General features: G+C 47.7%; 1 protein-coding gene across 2 annotated transcripts in view; it reads left to right on the top strand.

Annotated features, from left to right (window-relative positions):
• The window catches only part of Zzef1 (zinc finger ZZ-type and EF-hand domain containing 1), a 164,423-nt gene extending 147,209 nt beyond the window's left edge, over positions 1-17,214 (top strand). The window contains exons 45-55 of one of the 2 annotated variants that reach the window (XM_023723332.1): positions 416-598; positions 1,897-1,997; positions 3,950-4,085; positions 4,176-4,535; positions 6,617-6,760; positions 8,124-8,292; positions 8,595-8,693; positions 9,181-9,346; positions 12,066-12,219; positions 12,836-12,907; positions 14,702-17,214. In XM_023723332.1, coding sequence (XP_023579100.1) covers positions 416-598; positions 1,897-1,997; positions 3,950-4,085; positions 4,176-4,535; positions 6,617-6,760; positions 8,124-8,292; positions 8,595-8,693; positions 9,181-9,346; positions 12,066-12,219; positions 12,836-12,907; positions 14,702-14,782 — 1,665 coding nt within the window. In that variant the 3' untranslated portion in view covers positions 14,783-17,214. The remainder of the gene's footprint in view (positions 1-415; positions 599-1,896; positions 1,998-3,949; positions 4,086-4,175; positions 4,536-6,616; positions 6,761-8,123; positions 8,293-8,594; positions 8,694-9,180; positions 9,347-12,065; positions 12,220-12,835; positions 12,908-14,701) is intronic. The other variant, XM_023723333.1, reaches the window with a different exon arrangement.
• Positions 17,215-17,803: the final 589 nt, after the last annotated feature.

The raw sequence follows: 17,803 nt of genomic DNA, 5'->3' as shown, positions 1-17,803 counted from the left end.
ATTGCTCAGGCTAGATAGATAGATAGATAGATAGACAGACGGATTGATTGATTGATTGATTGATTGATTTTTTTTTTTTTCTTAAGTTGGTAAGTTGCCCAGGTTGACCTTGAACTTGTAATGCTCCTGCTTTAGCCTCTCAGGATGCTGGTGTTCCAAGTGTGTACCACCATGTCCAGCTACTCTTGCATTCTTTATATAAGTTCTGATGTATTTAAAAGTTAGGTCAGCTGGGGATGTAGCTCAGCAATGCAAGTGCCTGCATGGCAAACACAAGGTGCTGAGTTCAATTCCCGGTACCAAAAATAGGTAAATAAATAAATGTTAGGTCAAATATTTTCTGCCCCTACGTGGTTAAAGAACTGTACCATCTTCTCACCCCGAATCCCTGCCTCCCTGTTTCCTCACTGTATAGATTCTGTCCATTATGCTGTACTCCTCAAAGAAGGAAATCAACACTCTGGCTGAGCACGGAGACCTTGAACTGGAGGAGCAAGAGGAAGAGGTGGAGCAGCCAGTCAGCAGCCCTGTGGAACCAGAGCAGAAAAAACTAGACCCTCTTGAAGGCTTGGATGAGCCCACCAGAATATGCTTCTTGGTATGTTCTAGGGTCACAGGGAGGATGGAGCACAGCTTCAAAGGAGTGGGTTCTCTTTGTTTGGGCTGTGCTTCAGCCTAAGGACGAAAATGCTAAGACTCTACTTCCTAAAGACAGTCTGGTTGTGCAAAATTAATGCAAAAGAATGGAAAAGCCCAGTCTTTGTAAATTTTTTTGAATCATGGACCTAAAAGCTTTTAGTCCTGTTTCCCAGAAAATATACATTCAAGTATTCGTGTAAATTCCTGCTTGTAATTTCCAGAGTTTACTAAAGTCCTAAACTCCAGCCATAAACTTTCAAATGGTAGTCCCTCTTCCTAGTTTGTCAGAAAATATTCTCTTACTGCCAGCATAGTGAGATTATACCTGTAATCCCAGCACTCAGGAACCTGATGTAAGAGGATCACCCTAGTTCGAGGGTAGCTTAGGTTACTTGGTGAGTACAAGACCATTGTGAACTACATAGCAAGACCTTGTCTTAAAACCTGCCCCCCAAAAAAGGAAGGAAGGTAGGTGGGTAGGTTGGTTGGTTCTCTTACTTTGCCCAAATATATTTTCTTGTTTGGAATGCTGTGAAATGGGTAGGGCTTGGGCTTCAAAGGGTCTAATGATATGAGAAGAAAACATAAACATATGTTGAGATGGATAGCAGAAAACAGGTAATGTTTAAAAATCTCAAAAGAAGGTACAGGGCTGAAATTTGTGCCAGATGTGCAGTTTGAATGTAAGACAGCTATCAAGAAGCTAGCAGGGAATACAGTGTGGTGACTATGTAATGACCAAAATTATGATTCTTAGCATAGAATTTCCTTGGTGATTCAGTGTTTCATAACTCCTTGGAACTTACATTGTAATGCAGATATTATAGTTTATGCCTTAGTGTTTATAATTTTGTTTTTTAAAAAAAATTTTAAATTTATTTATTTGGTACAGGGTCTCGCTTTGCAGCTTAGACTCATAGTGATCCTCCTTTTTCAGCCTCCCCAGCGCTGGGATTACAGGCATGTGCCACCACACCCAGTTTCGGTGGCCAGCACAATGTGCCTGAGGTTCAGGGACCAGCATGGCATGTGGTACTGGGGATCAAACTCAGGCCCTTGTGCTTGCCAGGCAGGCGCTTAGCCCATCAAGCTATCTCCCCAGCCTTGTATGCTTTTTTTTTTTTTTTTAAGTGCTCATCATGTTCTTTAGTTACAGCCTGTGGTACATTTTGAAATGTTTTATCAGTTTTGGGTTCAGAGTATCAATGATATTTGGAAAGCACTTTGTTTCTCTTCCACATCCTCATATGCTTTCAGATGGCTCACGATGCCCTCAATGCTCCTCTGCACATTCTCCGGGCCATATATGAACTGCAGAGGAAAAAGACCGACTCTTTCTTCCTGGAAGTTCAGAAAAGGTGAGAGGCAATGAAGTGCACGAAAGCCTGTGAGTGAGTGCAAGCGAGGGTGGAGCAGGTGCCTGCCCCCAGCGGGATCTGGAGACCCAGCAGGCCCCACGGGGATGGGTTTATAGCTTCTGCGAATCCATAGGACAGGTAACTGGGCCATACCACGTGGCCCATCTCCGCAGTGTGCAGCAAGTTCCTGTGAAGACATGCAGTGTTAGACTCAGCTTACATGTGCAGATACCAACAGGCCTCTCATGCAAGCAGTGCAGCGCAGGTGCCTCTGCCCAAGAGGGTTTTTTATTTTCATCACCAGTGCAAATTATTTTTATGGTTTTTTTTTTTCCTCAAGATTGATTATATAATTAGCAGTAGTTTCTCCTCTTGGTCAAGAAGTTCAGAGCTATTCTTGGACTCAGCTCTTCAGTTTGTATAGAATTTTATATATCTATGCTCTAATCCTAGTTTTGACCTTTTTTTTTTAATGACAGTATCTTTGTGTAGTTCAGACTATCATTGAACTCACTTTGTAGGCCAGGCTGGCCTTGAACTCACAGTGATCTTCCTGTCTCAGCCTTCTGAGTGGTGGATTATAGGTGTGTGCCACCACACATGGCTTTCATATTCTCTTTTTTTTTCAAGTGGGACCAGTGTTAGGGATGACACTCGAGTATCCTGCGTGTTTGGCAAGCACCATGTCACTGAGTCATACTCTTAGCTCTTTGACTTCTAATTTATAGTAATTCTAATTTAACTTTTCCTTAACTCACATTTCTATTTTATATGTCTCATACATATTGCCACAAATCCTCTGGGAGGCAAGTGCTATAAGGTAAAGACTGTCAGGTCAGGGAGATAGCTCAGTAGTCTAGGTGCCTGCCTGGCAAGCGCAAGTACCCAGATTCCTTTCCTGGTACCACATGCCATGCTGGCCCAATGCCACGCCAGCCACTGAAACTGGGCATGGTGGCACATGCCTGTAATTCCAGCATTGGGAAGGCTGAGACAGGAGAATCACTAGTGAGACTATGTGCCAAATAAATAAATCTTTAAAAAGATTGTCAGAGTACAATCTAAGCTGATGTAACAAAACAAGGCAGGGAAATCACAGAAAAAGAAGGCAGAGAGGGGCTGGGGAGATGGCTCAGTGGAATAAACGCTTCCCTGGCAAGTGCAAGGCCTGAGTTCAATCCCTGGTTCTGCAAAAAAAAAGAAGGCAGAGGGTGTATCCCACTCACACAGCAGTCCAGGGGAGGCAGGGAGCTCTGCTTCCCAGTGACCTGGTAACAGATCCTCAGGGTATTGTTCCAGTCTGTGTAGTCACAGCCTGCCCTCACTGCCCCTGATGGGAAGTAGAGAAAGGAACATATCCTTAGCACAGTTGTTTGAAGGTGGGCTCTGCAAATGGCATGTATGTTACCTCCCTTTAGCAAGAGCTTCTCTACTCTGCTAGGGGACGAGGAAGCTGTGTCTCCAGCAGAGTGAGTGTATCACTGTGAGAACTCCAGGAACCTTGTTTCTAAAATAGCAGGGGTCAGGTGCAGGGGCACGTGGCTGTAGTTCCAGCTTCTTGTACAACCAAAGCAGGAGGATTACAAGTTTGAGACCAGCATGACAACTTAGCAAGACCCCATGTCAAAATTGTAAAAGGGCCTGGGTATATAGCTCAGCACTGGAGGGCTTGCCTGCACGTGTGAGGCCCTGTGTTGCTTCTCCAGTACTGAAAAAAATGAGTAAATGGGTTACTCCTGGGAGATAGTTGTATCCTCTACCCTAAGGGTACACCTGAATATCTGCATCATGAATGAAAGCAAGTTGTGGATCCATTTCACAAAATATAAAGATTACATAATTGTGTAATAACAGGAGAACAGCTCTGATAACATTCTTGACAAGTTAAATTGCAGATTAAACTCCTGTCTTCCTCCCCTTGACATACCCAACTTTGTGCTCCCTTCCTACAGATTTGATGGAGATGAGCTGGCCACAGATGAAAGGATACGCTCCCTGGCTCAGAGGTGGCAGCCCAGTAGGAATCTGAGACTGGAAGAGCAGAGTGCCAAAGCTATGGATACAGACATGATCATCTTGCCGTGTTTGGTATGTCACCCACCTGCAGAACAAAGCATTCCCACCCCCTACCCCATGTAAGAAGGCCATGCCCCTGTCATGGTGATCTTGGCTTTGCAGTCCCGGCCCGCACGCTGTGACCAAGCCACTGCTGAATCGAACCCTGTGACCCAGAAGCTGATCTCAAGCACAGAAAGTGAGCTGCAGCAGAGCTATGCCAAGCAGCGCCGGAGCAAAAGTGCCGCCCTCCTGCACAAGGATCTGAACTGCAAGAGCAAGAGGGCTGTGCGGGACTACCTCTTCCGTGTGAACGAGGCCACGGCTGTTCTCTATGCCCGCCACGTGCTAGCCTCCCTGCTTGCCGAGTGGCCCAGGCACATGACAGTGAGCGAAGACATCCTGGAGCTCAGTGGCCCTGCCCATATGACCTACATTTTGGATATGTTCATGCAGCTAGAAGAAAAGCACCAGTGGGAGAAGGTAGTTAAACTAAACTCGCACTCCCTCCCAGGCCTCTCCTCTACCTCTTGCTCCTCATTTTATCAGGCTGCAGGGTATTTGAATAGGCTTCACCAATGAGTGCTACCTAGAGTGCGCTTACCTGTGCGGCCCTGCAGATCCCAGACAGGTGTGAATATAACAAACCATAAGGCCACTGTTGACTCTCCTGTAGAATGGCCTTGAGTTGAGCTCACAGCCTAGCGGAGACTTGGTTCTCAGAGAACATTGTCGTAGTGGTCCTATGACACTTGTCTTGGTGGTCTGCTTTTATTTTTTTTTGTACCTCCAAGTCTCACAGCTCTCCTGTTGAGCTGTTCCTAGATCCCCAACGTGTCTTTTAACATGAGAGCTAAATAGGACTCCGGTAGCCTCTCCCACTTCAGTAGAGAAAGACTTCCAGTGAGATTTTTGTCTTCTTTTTTAGAGTATCATTTCTAGAATGTCTACCCAGGTAAGATGCTCTGCCCAGACTTACACCTGGGCTATGTTGTGATCCTGGGTGTTACTGGTGGAGATCAAGTCAGAGAAGCTTGTCCAAGGCTCCTGGCTTCTGGGTGGCAGAGTGAAGGTCCCACTAAGGTGCATGCCACTTTCTGAAGCCTGATTCTCTCTCTCTCTCTCTCTCTCTCTCTCTCTCTCTCTCTCTCTCTCTCTCTCTCTCTCTTTATATTTTAGGGAAGGGTCTACAAGGGTGTTCAGGGTCTCACTTCTAGATCAGACTATTAGTGATCTGCCTGTTCACAGCCTCCCTGGGGCCTGCCCATTAGCTCAGTTGTTTAAGTGCCGGCTTAAACAAAGCAGTCAAGTTCAGGATGCTGTGGTTCGATCCCCAGATCCTTAAGCCAAACCAGACCTGCCCTGAAGGCATCTTGAGACCGGCCAAAAAAAAAAAAAATTCCTTCTGTTTACAGCCTCCCAAGAGCTGGGATTACATGCATGCACCACCACACCCAGTTTCTGATTCTCTCATTTTTAAGTTGGAGACCATTTCCTGTTTTGTTTTTTGTCTTTTGGGGACAGGGTCAGGCTGGCCTTGAGCTCACTTTGTTGTCTAGGCTGGTCTTGAACTCACAACAACCCTCCTGCCTCAGCCTCCTGAATGTTGTGATTACAAGGGTGCACCACCACACCCAGATCCATTTCCTGTTTTGTTTTCATCCTGTTTTAAAACAATGCTGAGAGAGTCTGGGGATATAGTTCAGCAGCATAAGCCTTCCTGGCAAGCCTGCCTGGCAAGGCTCAAGGTCCTGAGTTCAGTCCCTGGTACCAAAAAAAAAAAAAAAGAAAGAAAGAAAATTAATTAATTTAAAAAAATAAAACAATGCTGAGTTAGACACCCCTCTTTTACTTTCAGTAGCCATTTTCTAGTTGAACCAGAAAAGTTTGTTTTTTAATTTTACTTTAAAGAAAAAAAAAAAAAAAAACCAAGATGATAGGAGGCTAACGATTATACATTGCATATTTGAACCAAAAAGTTTTGTCACCATCATCCATGTTTTCAGTGCAGAAATTTTGAATCACATTTGGTACCTTTCTCACCATATCCCCTCCCCTACTTAATTTATCCTCTCACCTTTGGCTTGCCACCTGAAAGTACTGCCACTTGCCAGGTCTCCTAGGTCCTTTGCCAGCTCTGGAGGGACTGGTAGTTTGCTGTGGCCATATGTATTTTTCTGGAAGGGACAAAACGGAGTGATTGTGGAAATGTCAGTCCCCCACTTTTGCGCCGTGGAGCTCCTCATTCTGTCTCACCTTGGGCACTTGTGACTGTGTACTGTCATCATTCACCTGTAGGTTGCTCTCTGCTCAGGCAGAGCCCTTCAGGGACCAGAACCATTTCTGGTTGGTTCTGTTAGTTCTTTCAGACCTGGATGTGGCATATTCTGAAAGAGCTGCAGTGTCTGGTCTAAGGAGAGGTGGCTAATGGGGTTTGCAGAGGATTGTTCTGGGCCGTGATGATTCTAGCACCTCTGGGCGAGCTGTGGCTTGAGACAGGTTCTCACTGCTTCCTCCAGAGCCCACTGGAGGCCCTGCCCTGATCCCACTGTGTTTCCCACCAGATCCTGCAGAAGGTGCTCCAGGGCTGCCGAGAGAACATGCTGGGGACCATGGCCTTGGCTGCCTGCCAGTTCATGGAGGAGCCAGGAATGGAGGTGCAAGTGAGGGAATCGAAACATCCGTATAACAACAACACCAACTTTGAGGTATGGGCTGAGCAGCAGAGACCTTCCCCCAGCATCCCTGGGGTTCTGTGCAACCTTGTCTCCCCTCTCTTGGCCTTCATCATTTTAATTGGAAAAATGGGCCATCTGGCCCCAAAGGAAAGTGTACTTTTCCTGCACCAGCTCCTCAAGAGAATCCTTGGTTTCTTCTGGCAGTGAATCTGCACGTGGGTCTAAGTTCAGCCTTGTTCTTTCACTGTCTCCTGATGGCTTGCCCACACCTTGGAGAGTCCAGCCCCTTTTTAATTACCATCCTTGGTTATATTGAGTTAGAAGTAGGAGTTCAGATGAGCTAGGGTCAGGGTGGCCTCAGTTATTTTCCTTGACTTAATGCCACTTGTCTTTCTTTAGCCCTTTAGAAGTGTTGAATGCAGCAAGGCCCAATCTTCTGGGTGGAAGGCATCTGACAGCAGTGGTGGAGGGAGACAGCCAGGGTAAAATTTGAGTGTTGGGCCAGGTGGGCATGGTAGCACATGTCTGTTAATCCTAGCATTTGGGAGGCTGAGGTAGGAGGATCTCCATGAGTTCCAAACCATCCTGGAGTACATAGTGAGTTCAAGGCCAGCCTGAACTACACAGGGAGACCCTGTCTTAAAAAAAAAAAAAAGTTAAAAATATAGCCTTCCTTGCCCTCCTCTTTCCCAGTCTCATCTCTCTGTTCCTGGGCTCTAGCTGCATGGAGACTGGTGAGCTGCCAAGTTATACCTCATAAAGGATCATCTTGTCTCTGCCACCACCCCACACCGTCCTCTTCTTCTGTGGGGTTCTCCTTGCTGCTCCTTCCCAGATTCTGCTCTGGCCTGAGCCCAGCCTCACCTGCCTCCACGTCAGCTGCCAGAGTGGTCCTCCCTCCCTTGGTGCAAGACCTAGGTTTTCTCTTGCTCCCACTTCTCCAGGGTGCACTGCTGTCCAGGCAGAATATAAACTCATTGTAGGGCTCAAGGCCACAACCCTCTGTCCCACCCATCCCTCCAGTATGTGGCTCACCCTTGTCCTGACTTCCCTAGGTCTTTGCCCACATAGCACAGCTTTTGCCCCATGTCTAGAACACAGCAGAGTGTTCTAGTGCTGCTGCCTTCCTGAAATACACCCCAAGGCGTTCACATGCCCCATTCTCCCGACGACTCCTCCTGTCTGTCCTTCACCACTGCCTGAGCAGTGGGACCCTTTTCTGCCTACGCAGCCATGCATGCCCCATATGCAGCATGTCTGTCCTAGACTGTGAACCCCTAGAGGGCAGGCCTGTGGCTTACTCTAGCATGTGCATGCCAGCTGCAGTGACACCTGCAGTGGTAGCATCCGCATACCACCTGCAGTGATAAGTGTTCTCTATTGCTCCTCCCAGGATAAAGTCCATATTCCTGGTGCAATCTACCTCTCAATCAAATTTGACTCTCAGTGCAACACCGAGGAAGGCTGTGACGAGTTGGCTATGTCTAGCAGTAGTGACTTTCAGCAGGATCGACACAATTTCAGCGGGTCTCAACAGAAATGGAAGGATTTCGAGCTTCCAGGTATAATACTTGGTTATGTAGGGTGTTCACTGAAGTGTATAGACAAGATATTAGAAGGGGAGCCATTTTGAAAAAGTTAGCACATGGCTGTAATCCCAGTACTTGGGAGACTGAGACAGGAGGATCACTGCCAATTCAGAGACCCTGGCTCTGAAAAGAGAAAAGGGAGGAAGGGAGGAAGGGAGGTAGATAGATAGGAATTCATTGGAGGGTTTTAAAGCAAGCTTGACATGTATAATCAAAAGCCACTGGTTGCCATCCCCCATTGCATTGTCTCCTGATCTGTCTGGTGCTTTGTCCAGGAGACACCCTGTACTACCGCTTTACTTCTGACATGAGCAACACCGAGTGGGGCTACAAGTTCACCGTGACAGCGGGACACCTGGGGCGGTTCCAGACAGGTGTGTGCTCTGCCCTTTCCCCTTGTATGAGCTTTCTGCCAGGGATAATCTATGGCTACTGATGTTTGTTAAAATCAAATATTTTTCTCTAAGGCTCCCCAGCTCTGTCTCATGTGCCCCACACCTGTCTGTCTTGACCATGACATGGCTGGCTAATTGTAAATTTAAATGGTCAGCTAAGAGCTATCTGTCAGGGCCTGAAAACAGATGCTTGCTCTTAGGATTTGCCAGGGCATTTTGTAAAAAGGAGAAACTGAGGTTGGGAATATAGCTCTGTGGCACAAGTGCCTGCCTGGCAAGTGCAAGGTCCTGAGTTCAATTCCCAGTACAAAAAGGAAAAAAAAAGGAGAAACTGAGAATATTGTTATTTTAATGTAGTGTTTAGTTTCAGCCTAAATTTAAATAATCATAATTATCTCATAATTCTTATTATACATTTGTTATCCTGTGTTTTTAAAATATTGGATTCTTATTTTTGGTATGGTAGGATTTGAGATTTTGAAGCAGATGCTGTCTGAAGAAAGAGTTGTGCCACACCTCCCATTGGCCAAAATCTGGGAATGGCTAGTTGGCGTTGCCTGTCGCCAGACTGGTCATCAGCGACTCAAAGCCATCCACTTGCTTCTGAGGATTGTGCAGTGTTGCACCCAGAGGTAGGCTGGGTCTGAGTCCCTTGATGGCAGGTGGGTGGCAGGCACCTCCTCCCACCCCATGGCTTCATGGACCATGTCAGTATTTATGTCTTCCTACTCGACGGTCATTTCCTTTATGTTAGTGTTTTAGTGGGTTTTGTTTTTCGTTTTTTTTTTTTTTTTTTTTTTGGTGTTTTGTTTTGTTTTTTGTATTTTTGGGAAGGGTCTACAGGGTGTTCAGGGTCTTACTACTAGACTCGTAGTGATCCACCTGTTTACAGCCTCCTACGAGCTGGGATTTACAGGCCCGCATGCCACCATTCCCAGTCTCAGATGCTGTCTCAGTGTGCTCTGGGGGCAGGGCCAGCACAGCAGGCCCTGGGATCAGACCCCTGGCCCCCAGGTCTGCTTGCAGGCACTTTAATCCACTGAGGTATTTGCCAGCCCCTTGCTTTAGTGTTCTATTTGGGTAATTTTTGCCTTACCCAAAGGTCATGAAGATTTCTCTTGAATTGCCTTCTAGACGCTTTCCCTTCACAGTGTCTTCTGTAACCCCCAGGGCTAAACTTTAGTGCACGGTTTGCAGCAGAAGGGTCAGAATTTTCCCTACTGGTCTCCACTTTTTCTCCAGAAATTACTTTTCCCTCACCTGTGTCACAGGGCAGATTTCTGCATGGGCACACACAGGTCCCTCTTGTTCCTTTGGTCTTTTGGTTGTCAGTGTGTCAGGATCACACTGTCTTAAACATTGTAGTTTTGTAACAGACATGCATATCTAGTACTTTCAACTAGTTCTTCATCTTCAAGATTATCTTGGGGGTATTTTTAACCTTATATTTGCATTCTGTACATTAGAATGAATTTGTTAATTTCTCCATATGCGCACACACCGACTCAGTCTCACACATACCTGTAACACTAATCTGTTTTGTTTTGTTTAGGGGGCTTCAGTGCTGGGGATCCAACGTAGCAAGCACTCTACCACTGTCCTTCCTTCCCCTTGCCCCTCCCCCCATGTGATTTTGGTGGATTCAGAGATCAATTTGAGAGGAATCAAGTTTTTTAGAAGTTCCTAGCACTTGGGAGGCTGAGGCAAGAGAATCACCATGAGTTCGGGGCCACCCTAGGCACCCTGTTGAGTTCAGGGCCAGTCTGAACTACATAGTGAGAAAAAAAAAATTCGGTCCTGAGAGTTTTAGAAGCCATGGTGGTGCACATCTTAATCCCAGCTATGTTGGTAGCCTGAGCTTCATGAGTCAAGGGCATTCTACGCAACTTGGCAAGATCCTGTTTTGAAGTAAAAAGGGCTAGGATAGAACACAGTGGTAGAGCTCTTGCTGGCATGTGTGGGGCTTTGCGTTCTGTCCCTAGCATTGCAGAACAGTACAGGAGGGCCCTCCTAGTCAGGGGAGAGAAAGCAATGGCTTGAAGTCCACCCCTTGCCTGGGCCAGGAGGGAAGGAGGACAGGCAAACTAAGTACAGATGGGGTCACGAGGTCTTCTGGTAAAACCTGTATTGTCACATGTGTGATCACCAAGCTAGTGAGCCTTTCCTGGCTGTAGCACAGGTGCCTCTGCATGCTCTATGCCCCTCTCTTCTAGTCCTGAAGGCTGCCACCATGCTGTGCCACCCCCTGTCCAATCCATACCCTCTCTTTAAAGAGCTTGAGACCCACATTCTTAAGGGTTTGGCTTGGACACCGAATGGAAGGGAGCCAGGTTGGTGCCTTTCACCTTACTCACTGAGGGCTTGCCGGAAAACCAGCTGAAATGGCTCTGTAAACCAAACCGTAGCTGCCCATTTGTTTACTTTATTTTTTGGTACTGGGATTCTAACTCAGGATCTTACGCCTGCCAGGCAGGCACTATGCCACTGAGCTATATCCCTGGCCTCATTCGTTTACTTTATAAATAATTCCTCTTGGAGAAAGTGATTGGCTCCAAGGTATCACTAACAGACAGAATTCTTTTTCACATCATAGGAGAAGAAGCAAAATAATTGTATATTTTTGTAGGTATGGATATAATCATGTAAGCCCTGGAATAATATTGACTTCCTAATTTTCCTTTTCTAAATAATGCTGAGCTGGAACCACGCTGCTCTAAGCGCCAGCCCTCTGCTCTGCTCTTTTTTTTTTATTTTATTTTTATTTTATTTGTTTATTTATTTATTTTATTTAGTGTGTGTGGCCAGCTCAGCCCACCAGGGGGCCGATGCTGGCTGGCATGTGGTGCTGGGGGATTGAACCATGGTCCCGTGCTTTGCTTAGCTTAGCTTGTTCTAAGTAGGTGCTTTAGACCACTGAGCCATCTCACCAGCCCCTGCTCTGCTCTTTGATAGGCTCTCCCCAGGAGGGGCTGTGCTTTCCATAGTGTGAAGAGCTACAAGCCTAACCATCCAAACAGTGGTTGTTGCCACAGTCTCTAAAGTACTTCTTTTTTTCATCTTTGATTTTATTTTCTATGTGTAGTGTCATATCTCTCCTTCCACTTGACATTTATCTTGAGATCTCCTCAACGGGAAGGCTTCATAACAACCATTTTGAAAGACTGACAGGTTCTCCTGGTTCCTTGAAGCTTCAGCTTTCCTGCTTTCCCTTTTCACTATTGGAGGGAGGGAGGGTGACACTGTTTTTATGATGGCTGAGTGTACAAGTGGTGGCAGAGGAGAGATGTGAGCTGCAGCCCATCAGCAGTTCTGGTCCCCAGTTAATCCACTCATCCCGGGCTCTTCTTGCAGTGACCTCTGTGACCTTGCACTTTTGAAGCCACTGTGGCAGCTCTTCACCCACATGGAATACGCCCTGTTTGAGGATGTAACCCAGCCTGGAATCCTCCTCCCCCTGCACCGGGCACTTACTGAGCTCTTCTTCGTCACTGAAAACCGTGCCCAGGTGAGGGCCCTACCCACCTCTCATTTTTCACCCCTGACCTGACAGGAAAAACAGGGCCTCTGCGTGCTTTTGCTCCCTGCTGCCCTAGGAGGACTTGGGTCTCAAAATCATTCTGAGTCCCCTGAGTGTTGGGCATGCCTGCGCAGGGAGGCAGGCTGGGCCTACAGTCTGGGTGTATCCTCTTCCCAGCCCTGTGACACCCTCAAGTCAGCACCAGCTGGCTTATTTTTTCAGGCTTAATGCCAAAGGGGGAAAACCTGCCCTTGATGGGCCTTGGACAACAGTGAGTTTTGGAAAATCAAATGGATAGATTTCTCTTCCTCCTTTTTTAAAAAAAAAAAAAACCCACAGCACAATAGACTCATTGAATGTGTGAGATGAAAGGGCCTTTCACAGGTCCTCTGCTTAACCTGCCCAGTCACATGTGAAGAAGCTGGTCTTGGTATAGAGGGGAAGGGTCCCTGCCTGGCCACCTTGTGGGAAGTCAGGAGAGGGCCAGCCCTCCAGCCCAGCCCCTTGCATAGGGTTTGAGTGCCTGCAGCCAGTGGCATTTACCCCTGGGGCCTCCTACTTTCCAGGCAGGTCCCTGGTCCCTCACAGAGTGCTCTCTCCACAGGAGCTGGGCGTGATGCAGGATTACCTGCTGGCCCTAACCACGGATGACCACCTGCTCCGCTGTGCAGCTCAGGTATGCTCTCCCCAGAAGAGCCACCTTGGGTTCCGTGTCGTCATTGCCAGGCCAGTACATGTGTGTGTTTCCTGTTGAATACAGAACCTCTCAGTTTCTGCAGAGCTAGATCCCAATTTAGTCCCTTCCTCCTGGTGCTCAGAAAGCAGGCAAGCCCCATTTATCAGTGTCACTCATATTAAACTGGAGTCAGAAGACACTAGCAACAATCTCTGTCTTTAAAACCAAAACAACCAATGCCTTAAATTTAATTTGGCTGATCCCTGAAGTTTCCATTGAGTGAGACTTCAGATATTTTTGGCTGTAATTTGCTTCCTTGGTAGAACTTCTCTTCTGACAGCTGTTCGGTCTCAGGACCCTTCGTATGTCTAAATTATTGAGGATCCAAGAAAGCTTTTGGTTTTATGCATTGTATGCATCAGTATAAACCATTAGAAATTAAATTAGCTTTTAAATCTAGAAATTAAAAGTTAAAACAATTTTAAACAATAATAGCAAAGACATTTCATGTCAACATAAATGACATATTTTGTGGAAAACAGTTTTTATTTTTGAAAACAAAAAAGAATTGGGATAGCCTTGAATTCCTGGGCCAAGGGATCTTGCCCACCCATGTGGGAGCACAGGCACATGCCCCTGTGAGCAGCTTAAAACGAAGTAACTATCAAGAGAGCTGGTCCCTGTTCTGTTTCTGTAGATCTCTTTCATGTCGGCTTATCCGTAGGCAGCAGGATTCTCTTAGCTATCTGCATTCAGTCTAGCTTATCTTTACAGTGTAGCCTGTGGAAAACTGCACTGTGTGCTTATGAGATGGTGAGGAAGTGAAATATGAAGGCTGTGACCCCCATGAGGCTCTTGGGGTTACCCAGGCTGCAGGCCACTTTTTTAAAGTTTTTGCACTACTAGGGATTGAATTCAGGACCATACTGACTGAGCTACATCCTCCCTTTTCCCTTCCCCTTCTCTTCTCCCTCTTCATCTCCTTCCTCCTCTTCCTCTTCATTTTTCTTATTTCCATACCAGGCCAGTAGGGACCTGCGGTGCTCAGAGTCACCCCTGGGTGGCATCCAGCTGGGACTCCTGCTCAGAGCCCAGCACCGTGTCCCTTGACTGTTGTGTCTCGGGGAAAAAAAGGGTCACCTTTACTACTGCAGGTGGTCTAGGAGTTTCTGCTCTGGAGTAGGAGTTTTCATAGCACAGATAGGAGAGACTGTGGGACTCTCCTGAGACCTGTAGGTGAAGTAAAGAATGCCTTCCCTCCAACAGCCACCTTTCACGTTGCTGCTACCACCTTGGTTTCATGACATGGTGTAAGAAAACAATATTTGACAAGTTTTGTACCTGGAGCTCAACATGGCATGATTCCAGCAGGTGTGACGGTCATCCAGCCCCTGTATCCAGGCCCTCTTCCCCACTTCCCTCCCATGCCCAGGCACCTGGCTTCCCATCAGCTTATGGGGTCCTCATGGCCCCAGCACTGTGTGCTTCTGTATATGCCATGCCCTTGCCCTTCCACAGGTTTTGTGCTGCTTTCTCCAGAGCTTCCCAGACCCCAAAACCACCCTTCCCTGTCCCAGCAGTATGACTGCCTTTCTGGGGCTCTGAAGATTTACCTCACCTGTGGGGTTTTCATGAGGTTTCAAAAGCGCTTTACCTCAGTGCAGCCTGTGGGCCTTTGAGAGGGGCCCGTGTGAGGCTCACCTCCATGCTCGGCTGAGGGCCTGGTTCTTCAGTACTTGGTGGATGAGCAAGCATGTGGCCCTTAATGCTGGCCATCGTTCTCTTCCTCCACAGGCTCTGCAGAATATCGCTGCTATCAGCCTGGCCATCAACTACCCAAACAAGGCCACCAGCCTCTGGAATGTCGAGTGCTAGCCTCCGTGTGCTGTGCATGGAACTCGTGAGCCTGTCCACGGGGTTAGAGCAGATGTCCAGCCTCCTTCAGGAAAACTCCTGCGGCCTCAGGCCCGCTCTCCTCAAGCTCACGTCTGCCCGCATCGAGATGCCAAGTGGCCATGTCTCCCAGAACTTCCTGTGTGTAGGCCAGACGCAGGCCGAGACTGTGGTACACAGGATAAGCAAGGGTAACTCGGGGTGGCAGCAGGCCCTTGGGAAGGTTGTGCAGTGAGCAGCCTGCCTGTCTGCTTAGCTGAAGCTCCTGCGTTTGCCGTCCCAGGAAGGTGCTGGCTGCCCAGTGCTGTTGTCACAGTGCGACCTGCAGTTTCAGTGACTGCACTGGGAGGTCCTTTGCTTTTGCTTCGTGGGACTGGGAATTCAAATGATCAGTGGCACAGGCCCCTACTGGCCATCACAGGTCCCCAAGTATTCGTGCAAGACAGGTGTCTGCTAGTTCCCTGCATCCCCCACCATCCCAGAGAACTCCCCAGTGAGCGCAAGTGCCCTTGGGAACAGCCCGCAGGCTGCCTGCGCATCTGCTGTGCAGCAGTGCCCAGCACAGCCCAGGGTGTCCAGTTGTCATTTGCCCTGTTTCAGTTCCCACCTCAGGTTTTTAGACTTCCTGAGATGAGCGGGCCTTTGTGGAACAATCCAGGGACAGACAATTGGGGAGCAGACCAGAGAGAGCGAACTAGAGGAACCCTGTAGGCTCTGCACCTGGTGACTGCAGTGCTCTCCAAAGTCTTATTTTGGGAGGAAACAAACACATGCTTTTTTATTTCTGCCTGATGGTCATGATACTCCGTCACACCCACCGCCAGAGGGACTCTGTGTGGTTATTTGGCTGCCACTTGCCTAGCAATAACTACATTAATTCTAGTGAATGCTTTTACATTTTTTCCTTTTATGGTTTTAGCCTTGCCCTGAAGTGCTGATTATTATTTCTTTCCAGAGCCGTGTTTTAGCATGTGAAGCAGGGTTGGCATGTGGGCTGGGACCAGTACAGTGGGACTTGCAAGAATGAAGAATGTCCTAGCGGCTGCCATAGAAGGGCAGGTGTCTGGGCTATGTGCGCGTCATGCTGCCCAGGGCCAAATCCAGGGCCGGCCCCTCAGAGCCAGGGCCATACCTGACCCGTGGGCATTGTCTTGGCCTCTAAAGAGCCTTAGGAGTTTGCAGGGGTCTGGAAGGAAAGGCCTGAGTCTGCCAACCTGGAGTGGCTTCATACAGAAGAACTTTTGCCTCTGGCCAAGGAGACCAAGGTGCAGTGACCTTTGCAGTCCTAGAATTAGATTCACAGCCAAGTCCAGAGTGCAGGAGAGATAGTCACAGAATGGGAGGGCCTGGGGTAGGCTTCTTAGAAGATCCAAGCAATGGCATAGTGCCGAGGCCAATTGCCCGGCCCTCACAGAAGGCCTAGCCTGCTTCCCACAGTGTCAGCTATGATGAAGCACCTGCTCCTGGCTCAGTGGAAACCCCTTTCCCATCTTTTACACTTTCCTAGACTAGCCTTGGTTTACAAGCTGCCTGCACCCAGAAAAGGCCATGTTCCATGCCATTCTGACCCAAATAGATCTAAGGGACCAGAGAACAAGCCTTAGAGCTGGCAGGTGGGAGGGGAGGCCACGGTGGGCTCAGACTCAATGGCAGTTGGCCTGGAAAAGAGATGAGGAGGCACTGCCCACAGCCTCCCACACTTTGGACTGACTGAGTAAAGTAGGGCAGACACGGAGCAGGCCATTGCTTACTCCCTTGGATGGTGTCCACTAGCTCTGCTCCCACCTTCCAATCAGGAAGAGCAATTGTAAATAAACGCTAGACTCATAGCTTCTTTCCCTTCACCGCTCTGCTATTTTTGTCTCTGTGCTTCATTTTGCATAGAACAAGCCCAAGTTTTCCCTTCATGCACAACCGCTGCTCTCTGATGGCCCCTCCTGGTCTGGCCAGTCAGCTTTGCACGCCACCTCTGCCTCTGGCCCCTAGGTGGCACTGCAGAGCCAGGCCTGCTCCCCAAAGGTCCCCAGCCTGGAGCAGCCATATCCCAAGGGATTGCCATCAAGTCCAACTCCCTTTGACTCTTAGAAGGCAAGACTGCCTGGAATGAGATAAAACTGGCAGGAATAAGGTGTCGTGGAAACATGTGCCTAATCTATAAAGAAATTCTGTTCCAAATCATATATATTGTACAGACACTGTTCCTAAAGAGAGGAGTGACTTATTTTCATCATCGTTTTTAATTTGTTTTCTTACGGGTTTACGATTTTGAATTTTTCTTATTTGGTTGAAAGAATTTTGATTATATCAGCTGAGTGAGTTCAGCCTGTAAAAAGAATGTTAAGTTGTGGATAAATATGCAAATGAAGAGAAATATATTGTACAAATTCTATATAAAAAGTGTAACTATGTGTGGACTTAATTTTTCTTCACCTCCTGTTTCTCTCGTGAAGATCATGCTTGGAGTTTATACTGCACTAAGTGGAAACTGGTGGGGTTCATAGAATTTCATGGCCTTGGGGATTAAAGGAACCAGAAAGGCTCTCTGGTCCTATTCTCTGTGTCATGGGAATCTGTCAGCTCCAACTGGCCACATGGGTCTTGAGTTTATTCTTCAGCCAGGGTTCCCTTCCCTCTCTGCTTACACCTGGATTCACCCATCTCTCCCTTGGGCATGCACCCTAAGGTGTGAATGCATGAAAGATGGCCCTACAGTGTCCTCTTTGTGCAGGTACCCCAATTCTACTTTGTTGGTCATGGCCTCTCTTCTAGTTTACTGGACCCTGGTCAGTAAAGAGGAGGTAGACAGAGACCAAATCACAGGGCCTGTGGCTCTCTTAGGGCTGGCTTCCCCTTAGCCAGCCCTTGGGGCTCCACCTCTTCATCCCTCCCATCTCTGGTTTTCCACACACTGTGCTACCCGCTTCTCAGTTCCTGGGGCCAAAGGCTGCCTCACAAGTTAAAGAAGAATGCTGGATTTAACTAGTTTGAGGCCCATCCGTTCCA

This window comes from Octodon degus, unplaced genomic scaffold, assembly GCF_000260255.1.
Source record: "Octodon degus isolate 3935 unplaced genomic scaffold, OctDeg1.0 scaffold00098, whole genome shotgun sequence".
NCBI lineage: Eukaryota > Metazoa > Chordata > Mammalia > Rodentia > Octodontidae > Octodon > Octodon degus.
This window is presented reverse-complemented; position numbering and strand designations above follow the sequence as displayed.